Raw genomic sequence first — 11991 nt, 5'->3', positions numbered from 1 at the left:
CAAAGATAATAGCGGTCCCACGTGAATCAGATCATCTGGACGAAGCCATGTATAGATAACGATGCATATCGAATCACTGGAAAAGAACCAGAAAATTTTTTAAATTGGCACTTGTAAGGGTCTGTCCTAAGGTTGCGGTAGTACTAATATCTTTACCCCAAAAAAAAAGTGGCAGTGGCTAATATCCAAACTGGCTCTCCTCCAGCCGTGGCGGAGCTGGAGGGTCCTCCAACCCTAGCAAAGCAAGGGTGGTTTTGGTCATTTCACAGGTAGAACCCAAGTGGCCCCATAAAATGATCAACCCACTGTTTTTTGGTGTTTTTGCTAGACTGGACCCTCCACCTCCCTTCAAAGTTGGAGGAGAGCCAGATCCATTAATATTACCATTCCCTAAAAATTGTGCAGTGTAACAATGTAACAGTGTGACAATGCAAAGTGGAGATGTCGACATCTGGCAGCTCAGACATCTATCAAGCTCGAGAAGAAAGAAAAAAAAAACCACAAAAGTCAATGAGTTCAAACCGTCAAGAAAATAATTTCCTTAACTAGTATAACTATTTTAATCACGTGAAAGAATGATGGGGTGAATTTGATTGCACCCACACTATTGGTATAAAAGAGTGTATCCAGTGCACGAGGCTCCCATCATTACGGGGTTTGATGAGATTCATAATGGGATCAGGATCGTCTCCAGGGAGCCCAGCACTCAGGGTGCTGTCAGGGGGCATCCAGCGGCTGACCTGTGTCGCACACATTTCGGCGCACGCCTAGCGATGTGTGCGGCACAACCCAATGGCTGGCAGCACCTTGGGCATGCTAGGCTCCCTGGAGACGAGCTAAATTCATCATAATGTACGTAACCTTACCCTTGTTATCACAGAGAACTATTTTCAAACTCAAACCTGCAAACACTTGGTCACAATGAAACAATATTACTGTTGCACCAAGGCCCACCCTCACTATTGGTATGAGACATGTAAATAGGGATCCTGGGTTGCTACTTGTCCACAAATTTGAGCCTCATATGACCTACCATGTGGCAGATCTAAGAATTAATGAGCATAGAGGCCCATATCCATGGATAATAGAAAGACCACATTGGCACGAATTATTGGTTCAGGTCTGCATCGTTTATGGTTGAATCATACCAAAAAATCCTAGAAGTTCTCTGTTTTTTTGTGTTTTTTAATCTAAGGACCAATTTTAGGGTTTTGGTCTTACAAAAATAATCAAGGGGTTTTAGGGAGGAGTTGGGCTCATGCTCACGCACGTAAACGTACGAGAACAACTCACAGTTGTTCAAATGGAATCCACTCCATGTAAGTCCCGGAGTGGATTCCATCAGAACAGCTTTGAGCCATTCTTGTACGTGAACTTGAGTTGGACTAACCCCAAGGGACAACGCAGTTGGGAAGGGACGATGCCTAAGGAAGCTAAATGTCCTACGTTTGACTCTGCCTCCCCCCTTGGGGCCATCCATCTGAGAGGAAACTCCCTGGTGAACATGAATGCCCCCGTATCTCCTGATTTGTATATGTTGCGGGGTCGTGCACGAGCCTTGGGAAAATTAGTCGGACAAAGGCCGGACACCTCTAGTTCAAAAAAACAAAAAAAGAGTTGGGCTCGTTTTGGGGGGGGGGGGTGTTGGCGGATTCCGAGTTTTAAAACCCGGTTTACAATTGAAGCGGAAAGCGTTATTTAGGATTAATTTCAAATGCCCCCCTAAAAATGGCCAAACGTACGGTTGTCCCCCTAAACTTTTATTAATGCAACGTGCCCCCAGCTTTTCAAACTAAGTACCAATATAGTCCCTCCCATTTAGGGGTGCAAGTTTAGGCTGTTTAGCCCTTCTGGCCCAATCCAACCCTGTTGCAACCCTACTCCCATTAGACAAAGACGTTATGTTCTAACGTCTGACATTTTATGTATATGGTTAGACCATTTTGCCCTTGATAAGGTGGAATGACAAAAATGCCCTTATTTAAAAAAAAAAACAAAAAACCTACAGGTATACTTCAACTGAAAATCGATTGTGGTTTTCACACAAGGGTGAATTTTCCCCATAGCAGGTCAACCTAACCAAGACAAAATGGAAAGACAATCAAACAAGAGAATATTTCAACAATCAACTCCATTCACTCACAAAGATTTGCAGTATTCTTCATTTGCCATCATTAAAAGATTGGAAATACTATTCTAGAAAGAAAAAAAAATGTCATGTTCCTTCCTCATTCGATCCCACCGAGAGAGGGGGACGGGGAGGATCAGCTAAAGAAGAAGAATGAAAATGTAAGATATGGGTCAACATGATGCAGACACTCCACATAGATGCACCGTAACCATTGACTTAATCCTGCACCACTGTTTACCTGCAATAATCCAACAAATGGCTCACTCCATATGGATGCTTCTGTTTCAAGATCATGGCCACAAAACAAGAAATGTAAAGTCACTCACTCTCATCTACCAGTTGAGGTTTCTTTCACTAGCCCGAGGCAACTGCAAAAGCTACAAAAGCAAGTTAAACGCAGCCGCTGTAATCTTCTCAGATCATTTTGTAAGTTCCGCAACAACAGAAACAATTGACGTAGGACAACAAATGGCCACAACCACCCCGGCAGCAACCCAAGCCTCTGGAGCCAAACCCAAGGGAGGCCGGCATCGTGGTCTCCGGAGGACAGACGTCGTTCGCCGTGTCATTCTGAGGCCGCCGCCTCCTGGTTCGGCCACCGCAAGAGGCGGCAACGGCTTTTAAAGAAAACCCTAACCCTAACCCTAACCCGTCTCTGTTTTGCGATTTAGGGAAGAAGGAGAGGGAATATTCCCTCTCCGATTCCTTATTCTTATAAAAGTTAAAAAAAAATATAATTTTGTATAACCAAATTTTTTAGGTCAAATTGGTCATTCTACCCTATCAAGGGGCAGAATTGTCCATCAATGTTAAAAAACTGAGATCTGTTATCGCATAACGTCTCAGACTAACGGGAGAAACTATATTGGTACTTAGTTTGGAAAGAGGAGATAACGCTCGTACTAATGCGGGAGGAACTATATTGGTACTTAGTTTGGAAAGAGGAGATAACATTTCAGACTAATGGGAGGGACTATATTGGTACTTAGTTTGGAAAGAAGAGATAACGTCTCAGACTAAGGGAGGAACTATATTGGTACTTAGTTTGGAAAGAGGAGATAACGTCTCAGACTAATGGGAGGGACTAACGTCTCAGACTAATGGGAGGGACTATATTGGTACTTAGTTTGGAAAGAGGAGGCACATTGCATTAGTGAAAGTTCAAGGGGGCAACCGTACGTTTGGCCATTTTCAGGGGGGCATTTGGAATTAACCCTATTATTTATTCAGAGATCAAAATCCCCAGCTTGGCTAATTAGAGAGAGATGGAAAGAAATGGCGGGAACCCAAGAAGCCGAATTCCAAGAGTTGCAGAGAGATGAGTGCTCTTTTGTATGGGATGACGAATCTAAGCTGTATTACCATGCCAGGTTAGCAACTCTGAAATGTCCACAATTTACTTTTGCAGATTAGGGTTTCGATCATTCGAACCTCCATGCGATACAACGCCTTTTTGAACTAACAATTTTAGCGAGAGTTTGATTATTGATGTTAAAATGGCATGTGTCTAAGCATCAAACTTCTAGGATTCGAACAAGAGATCAGCGAATACAAGTTTGTCTTGGGAGGGTCTTTGAATCTCCTGCTAAAAGAACATCGTCTTCCCGAAACTCTTTTCTTAGGGTTTTACCTTTATCCATTTCCTCTTGTCGTCTGCACTAATGTTTCTCTCTCTCTCTCTCTGGTCCTAAATTCCTAATGCCCTTCTGATGAGTCAAGAAATCTGTTATTGTTCTTGTCCCTAAACCAACACACTGAATTCTCCCATTTAAGTTGGAAGTTCTATAGTTATAGAGTATGCGAAGAAGTATCCATAATGTCAGAATCTCATATTTTCTTTGTCAAGTTTAAATGCTAGTCTCCTTTGTCTTGGTGGTCAGAGACAGCTAAAGAAGTATCATAATTATTTGAAATTACAAGCACTATGCTGTTCAACATTGGACCTTTTTTTAGGTGGTGGGATTGGAGGGGTTTGATATAAGATGAAATTTTCCTGACTCGGGCTCAATGCATATTTCTTTTCCTGATAATCATGTGTTCAATGCTCAAAACATATTTCGCATGGATGACTAGTTTGTGAGAATTTTTGGCTCTTGTTTGCCTCACCAAATAAGATTACAACTTTAGTCTCATGTGGTTTATCACACATTGTGCGCATGTAGAAATTATAGAATACGACTAATATTGTATTAGGCTTTAATCCTTCTTGTCCCATCTTCAAGTTGCACCATGGTTAACTAAAATGTGGCAGTATTCTAATCAGTAGTCTTCTACTGCTTGCAACTTAAAAGTGCTCTTGAAAAATTTTCTTCTACTTCCATGTTAAATGCACAAGTGATTTTGTGAGTAGAATCCACTGCATTGGTCATTTCAAATTAATGAAAACATTTCAATTTTAAATATTGGATAGTTCCATATATTGTTCGCCAAGCATTGTTCTCTGATAGGCCTTTAAGAGAAACCTATCTAGAGCTGCTCATTTTCCTTCTAGAGTTGCATTGGAGGGGATGGATCAATATGATCGTATGGAGGCCTGAAGTGCAAGCTTGGGAGGCCAACAAGAGGCTGGTGGCAGTCTAATGGGTTGAAATTAAGTTTTTGGTAGTTGTATAGTTTGGGCTTCTTATTTTTTATTTGGTTTTATTGCAACAAGCCTAATCTATAAGTCCATATTTGGGTATGTAGAGATTATGTTTGCATACGGGAATAGTGTCTTAGCATTAAGAATTTGAGTTCGATTAAGATTCTTATTGGCTGTTGGCTAGCATAGTCCAATTGTGATTTTACTTAGGAAAGTTTTAAGACATATATATTATCATTATTCTGTTAGTTATTAAATTTCTCCTTTTATTCTCAGTTTTGAAGAAGTTTCTGGTTCATTCTCTGTTGATTGGGAAGATCCTACTAGCAAATCAGACTTGGGTTTTTAGTTTTCATCAGACAGGGTGCTAGAAGTTTTAGTAAACCATAAGAGCAGTTTATGAAACTCAATTTCTAGAGGGCAGGTCCCTTAAAGAGCTATAAAATGTCTGAAAATTTCTGACTTCTTCTTCTGTATGTGTGTGTGTGTTGGGAGGGATATTGTTACTCACGACTTTGGCTTAATCTGCTACAGTACTGGATTTTATCACGATCCGGATGCTGGTTGGTACTACAGCAGTAGAGATGGCATGTACTACAAATTTGAGGATGGGCATTATCTTCCGTTGGAATATGGGAAGGTATTAATTGGGATTACAAAATTGTAATTATATTCTTTGGAAATTCCATTTGGCTGATGCTTCCTGTTCTTAATTCATTGTTATAGGGTGAAGAATCTAAAGCTGACCAGTGTAGGGAGATGGTTTCTGATGAACATATTCAAGGTAAGCCATATACATGTATTGAAATTTGGAAGTTAAAATTTTAAATTTTTATTGGTAAGTCAAATTCTCTGTTGCTGATTTGTTAAAACATGTTATTGAATCTTTCTGCAACCAAAAAAAAAAACAAATGCCATCCACTATAGCCATCATATGATGGGTCACAGGGAGTGCCTACTTGTAGTGTCACGGTTCACTTGGGTTATTGAATATGCACAGGAGAGAGGGAAACCAGGACAGTGCCAGTGTCGTTGAGAAGGGAAGTTTTGGAAGTGACAAAGTGTGTCATCTAGTTATGCAACTATCAGATTCTCTGGATCTTCCCTCTACTTGGCCAAATAAATGCTCTATCTAGACAGCTCTTTTGCATATATTGGGGAAGATGTAAATATATTCTATACATGGGTCAGCTAGGGTGGGCCACATTGGGGACCAATATTTCCATTCTAACTGTTGAACAGATAGGGATCTGTTGGGTTTTCACATGAAAATTTGGTGGTCCAACTCAACATGCCCCACCATGTATTGGATTTTCCCTCTTGTATGTAATGACACTAATTTTCAATATTTGATTTCTACCGCTTTTCAAAGTTTTATCCTGCCATGTGGTTGGATAATGTGGCCAATCTGGACCTTTTTATAAATAGAGGACCATTCAGCTTGACCACATGTGAAGTTTCACGTTCCAGACCACCATGATTTAGACTTCTCCCAATAAACTTTTTGCCATCAAAGTCTTCATTTTTTTAATTAACACCTAGAATGAGGCTTGTTATGCCACATGATTGTGCTTCTGTTTTGAAACATCCGGTATGACTAGAGGATGGTTGTTGACATGTGGAAACCCTTTGGGCTGTCAATTAAGCTGTTACATAGAAATCATGGTCATGTAGATTTGTTTTGTAGGTGACCAGCCTCGTAATCATGTGCCCCGTACATGGTGCAGTAACTTGCCTTCCCTTTCCCGCACTTGTTTGTACACTTTGTGCCACTCACCTCACTTGGGCAAAGGTTCAAAAATAACAACCACCATGGTTTAAAGTATTAACCGATATGATACAGACCGATACATATATATATATATATATATATATATATATATATATATATATATTAGAAAATAGTATGTCTCGATTGGTATTGTATTGTATCGGGTGATATGGACTGATATGATACAGACTGATACGTACATTAAAGGTTCTGTGAGAGTATCGATATGTATTGGCCGATATGGTTCGATACAGACCGATACAGCTCGATACATACACGTTGGTGCGGCCATTAAATGCCCATGTGACTATCAAACTATGGTCTTGTTTTTGAGACCAGAGATTGCTAGAGATTTCACAGAAAAAGGTAGATTTCAGAAAAAACTTGATATTTGTGTTTAAATCATGGTTTTAAATCCTATTTTTTTGCTATAAATCGATAGATTTAGATAAAACTAAGTTTGTTGATGCATCAAACTTGATCATTTACAAGTATATGTACTCAAATCGATGAAAGTCTCTTGTCTCGTTATACGTGGTTCTCCATTTTAGTGTTTATGCATTATACATGTTATATATTGCTTATTTATATTGTTTTTTGGTCCAAAAGTGTATTTTTATGTGTATCTTGACCATTTCCATGCGTATTGTAACGTACGATACGTATCCTCGATACGGTTCGATACAATACGATACGATACGATATGTCTCTTAAAATCACCCTTCCGATATGATACCCGATACCGACACTTTAAACCTTGACAACAACAACAACAACAACAGCAGTAGCAACAACAACAACTCAGCCTTATCCCAACTAAGTGGGGTCGGCTACATGGATCCTTACAAAGACAAAATATTAATAATAAAAAGAAAAAGAAAAGAAACACAACAACTAAAACTACAACTCAGTCTTATCCAAACTAACTAGGGTCGGCTACACCGATCCTTGCCCTCCAATCAGCTCTATTTGATGTCATACTTGAAACAAGACCTAGACTATGCATGTCTTTCCTCACCACTTCTCCTCAGCTTCAACATCCATATGGAAATCATTTCATCCCACTCCTATTTTTATGGAAAAGTTTTAAGAAATCGCAAGTCCTGAATCTATCTCCTACCAAGAAAATCGTTATTGTATGAAGTGAAGCCTTCCTTAAAGCAAAGCTGAATGGTGGTTATCTTATTGGGTCTTTCTTCATGTCCTGGGTTAGAAAACAGAAGATTTGGTGGAGTGAGCTGATTGAGTTGGTTTCTTAACTTCAGATGACGTGGAACTAGGAAATGGCCTTAAATCTACAACTGACTGCCTCCTATAGAAAAATCCTGCCTGCATACCTTATTGTTTCTTGGTAGAGAAGGAATGAATAGCATAGAAAATAATGATGTATTGGAAGGATTTTATTCGCATTCAATTGGATGGACTTTATGCAATTGAAGATGTCCTATATGGCTCCCATTGCTCTCCCATCTGCATCATGACCATGACCATGACTTTGATGGTGTTTCTAGTGGTCCACTTAATGAGTTTAGATTTATTAATTTCATATAAAAGCATGGCTATACTCAGTGTCCGGAGCACTTTTAAACCAGATTTCTCCATACAACTGTTATCTGACTTCAGTTAATTTGCCTTTTCCATTTCCAGGCCAAATGGAGTGTGTTAACAGCAGCGAACCTGAGAATCCATCTTCAACTTCAGAATGGTGTGCAACTATATTCCTATGTTATCAGATTCCTCATTCCTGTGAATGTTTCTTTGCTAACGTGCATAAGATTATTGTTTTCAGGTTAGAGGAGACACTAATTGATCTGTATTTAACGGGTTATCCAAACTCAAGAATCAATGCTACAGATGATTCGGCAATACCCTTGGAATCTGATGGTTGGTATAATCCAACTTAAAAGTCAGGTCACAATTTGGTGGGAGAATCACTTGCTTGGGTAAGGATAAAGTCTGGATTTGTCTTTCATGTTCAGGTTCAGGTGATAATGATACTTATGAAATAGAAGAAGGTGAATGGATCCATGAAGACTTTCAAGATGTGTCAAATGAAAGAGTTTCTGATGAAGGTGAACCAATAATATAATTTTTACTGCTGATGGCTATCACAACACCACATAAGCAGAGAAGTCAGCTCCTTACATTTTAAGTTTCTTCCATGATGCAGTTGCTTCATGCGATGAAGAGAACTGGCGGGCTCAATATGGTCAAGTTGTAACATCCAGGGAAGAGGATGTACTGCCTTTCCGTGCTGTAGATTTATGGGATTGGGCAATGGTTAAGGAGACTGTAAGAAAGAAAAAACATCAAGTGGCAAGACTGGTTGGTAGGCTGGTGAAACCGTCCATGAAGCTTCATCCATCTTTGCCTTCTAGTGGGGGTATTCTGAAAACTTCTGCAATATGTGAAGTACATTTTGATCTGGTACGAGTTGCATCAGGTTTGCTGCTAATTCAAGTCTCAAGAACTCCAACTTCTGTTCTTTGAAATAGCTCAGTTATTATAATCTGTTTTAGTTGTGACAAGGTTTAGTTGAGTTTTGAGTTGAGCCGATTTGTTGGTTGTGATGTACACAACCTTCTAAGTGGAACCTATAAATCATAAACTGATTGTTTTTAACCTGGATTGGTGACCTTAGCTTGGTGTTTCTCTATTCATTCTACCATCTATGCTCTTCGGACTATATATTCAGGCATTTCTTTTTTTTCTCCCCCACACCCCCCCCCCCCAAAAAAAAAAACAACACCCTGCTTCTGTGTTTATCTAGCATCTATTTCCATCCTTTAGTGTTTTCAGTTAGAAGCTAATGTATTCTGTTCAATCTCTTTATCTCAGGGGAAGTATATAGGTTGAGGAGCCCTAGCATGAGATACTTAGCTTCTTTATCAACTTATGATTCTTGTAACCCAACGAAAGATTGGGGCTTCCCTGAGTTACTAGTTGATAACCAAAGTATCTCCCTATCTAATATTGATGGAACTTGTGAAGCTGCAATCTCAGTTGAAGTTCCCATTGGCAAAGATTCATGTGCATCACCAGTTGAACTCTCAGTATTGAAGGTACACTTGTGCATATTTGATTTTTAAGTTTTGAACTGAGATATTCTACGTGATCAATCTGTCAAGATTTCCTTGGAAACAGCGAACAACATAAGCTCTTCCCCCCTCCCCAAAAAAAAAAAGAGAAAAAAAATTCACTTTTCTTTTTTAGCAAAGTCTCAAGTCATGAACTTTGGAATGTGAATAGAAGACGAGAACCATATGAAACCTCAAAGAAGTTATACATAGATGCTCTCCTGATGAACTTAATAGATCAATGAGTCCTTGTGATGTAATCAATGGATCATAAGTTCTTTCCTGATACTTCTACAATCCTTTATGGGGACAACCTCTATTTCATTATGTTAAGGAATCTAGTTTCTGGAATTTTAGGATTACGTGACTCCAAGTGGTAACAAAGTGTACCATAAATACTTGTTTGAAAACTACTAAATGCTAACCAATGTGACAGTCACATTATTTCACAATTGTGTGGGTAGCCATAGGAACCCTTACTAACTCTGGATATTAGCTCTTAGCCAGGAGATTGTGTTGACCGAGTGTAGACCATCCAATTTCTCTGGTCCTTCTGCACTGTTAGTAAATTACAGAGTAAATTTTTTAAATTTACCATCAAGATAATGTGACTGTTTGAAACTAGCAGATGCTTCACAACAGTGCAATCTTCCCCTGTGAGGGCGGATTATGCAGATATTATGTTCTTGAAGGTGGATTGTAGGCCACCTTCAAAGTTGTTTTTTCTGATTTTGGAAGGACTAAATTTTCTATCCATGCACCGCTAATGATTTCCCCTTTTTCTCTTGAAATTTATTTCCTGTATTTGTTGCAGTGTAAGATCCCTGAATACAGGGATAGAGCTGCGGCGAGAAGAGCATTACATGGCGGATTTGGAGTTGGTCCAGGCCAAAAGAATTCAGGAGTTGGTGATTTTGATACGGAGTCGTCTCCTCCTGTTTCTTCAGAAGAAGCTGCCGCTGAAGCCTTGAACAACTCATTTGGAGCTGGTAGTTATGCCAGAAGAATTTTAGAAAGCATGGGCTGGAAGGAGGTAGAGATCTATACTTGCCTCTCATTTGGATTAGTTTGTTAGAGAAGTGAAGCACGACATATGTTGGACTTGGATTACTCTAGGTTCTTCCTTTATTGAGATTGTTCTGCATTTTTCAAATGAAATGCACATTATTCAAGCTTCTTGCACTCATAATCTATCTCATGTGTCCCTTGCTTAGATCCCTGTATGATAGTGAATGACCCCACTTCATATTTCATGGTTCCACCACTCTTCCACAAACATGGTCATTACTGACTTGCTGCTTTGCAACCAACCAGTTACAGGGTTATGTAGAGGTTTTTTCAAGAGAAAATCTTCTGTTGCAACTGATGGGTTTCCATTCAAATAAAACTTAATAGTTACAGCATTTGAATGCAGTTGACCTTTCACGAGAATACATGCCATTTACAGTGAGGCTTACTAATGTGAATGCTTCTCCATGGCATCTGTGCATGACATGGGCTGCATGCTGTTGCTGTTTCCCAAAGGCACCCAAATATGTGGAATGCTCTGTGCAGCCACAATTTCAACATGGATTCCCTTGAAGCAAGCACCCTTCTAAGACTACCTAATGCAATTTTATTTGCCCTGCTCCCCCCCCCCCTTTTGTTTTATTCTTGATGCCCTTTACATGTCTACCTGGACCACATTTCTTTGAATCAGAAGATGTTTTTTGCCTTTCAATTGAAGCATTAATGGCACAAAAAACATTATATTCTTATATATCATTAGCTTCATACCTGATATCTCGTTTGCCTATCCAAAAGTATGACTCATTGGTCAACTGGATCCACAAGGTTGCCATGTTTGGTTGTGCCATTTGTCAAAGAAAGAACCATTTTAATGTTTTCATGACATCTTGGTAGTTTTCTAATAAAGGTTTTCATTTTGTAAAAAGTAACAACGTTAGAAAGCGCATGCAATTAACTGAGACACGATGTGGCTAAACTTTGAGACACAGCACATCCAATTCAACTAAATTCAAGTTTTTGTGAATTTTTTTGGCTCTATTTATTTATTCTTCCCTATTTGATTATGACCATGTCCAAATTTGGGAAGTGTCTTTTTTCTGGTATACCTACTGTACTGATATACTCAAATCTTTGTCTAATAGTTTATCTGTGAAACCTATCTAAATTATATCTCGTCTGTGATGTACATTCAGGGTGAAGGTCTTGGAAATACCAACAGGGGTCTTACAGAGCCGTTGAATGCAGTTGGTAACAAAGGTTATTCTGGATTGGGATGGGAAAACAATCGATTCAACTATCACTGAAACAAGTGGGCTGTTTCTGCAGACACAATTTGTAAACTAATTTTAGTTCTAACTGATTCATTTTACACCTAATTATTAATGTTGCAATTGAGGACGCAGTATTGAACGTAACAAAGGCT

General features: G+C 39.2%; 1 protein-coding gene across 2 annotated transcripts; it reads left to right on the top strand.

The window, feature by feature from the left end:
- Positions 1–3359: 3359 nt before the first annotated feature.
- Positions 3360–11933, top strand: LOC122671733 (SUPPRESSOR OF ABI3-5). 2 transcript variants are annotated; one of them, XM_043869127.1, is made up of 10 exons: positions 3360–3501; positions 5247–5352; positions 5439–5496; positions 8131–8188; positions 8273–8367; positions 8463–8555; positions 8654–8926; positions 9322–9545; positions 10375–10593; positions 11762–11929. In XM_043869127.1, the coding sequence occupies exons 1-10, from the start codon at positions 3407–3409 to the stop codon at positions 11870–11872; spliced, it is 1332 nt and encodes a 443-aa protein (XP_043725062.1). In that variant the 5' UTR covers positions 3360–3406; the 3' UTR covers positions 11873–11929. The 2 variants fall into 2 exon arrangements, with proteins under 2 accessions (XP_043725062.1, XP_043725063.1); XM_043869128.1 differs by lacking the exon at positions 9322–9545 and having other exon boundaries at positions 8654–8910; positions 11762–11933.
- Positions 11934–11991: the final 58 nt, after the last annotated feature.

The sequence above is a fragment of the Telopea speciosissima genome, chromosome 8, assembly GCF_018873765.1.
Source record: "Telopea speciosissima isolate NSW1024214 ecotype Mountain lineage chromosome 8, Tspe_v1, whole genome shotgun sequence".
NCBI classification, from domain to species: domain Eukaryota; kingdom Viridiplantae; phylum Streptophyta; class Magnoliopsida; order Proteales; family Proteaceae; genus Telopea; species Telopea speciosissima.
Note: the sequence above shows the minus strand (reverse complement) of the source record. Positions and strands in the feature narration are given on the sequence as shown.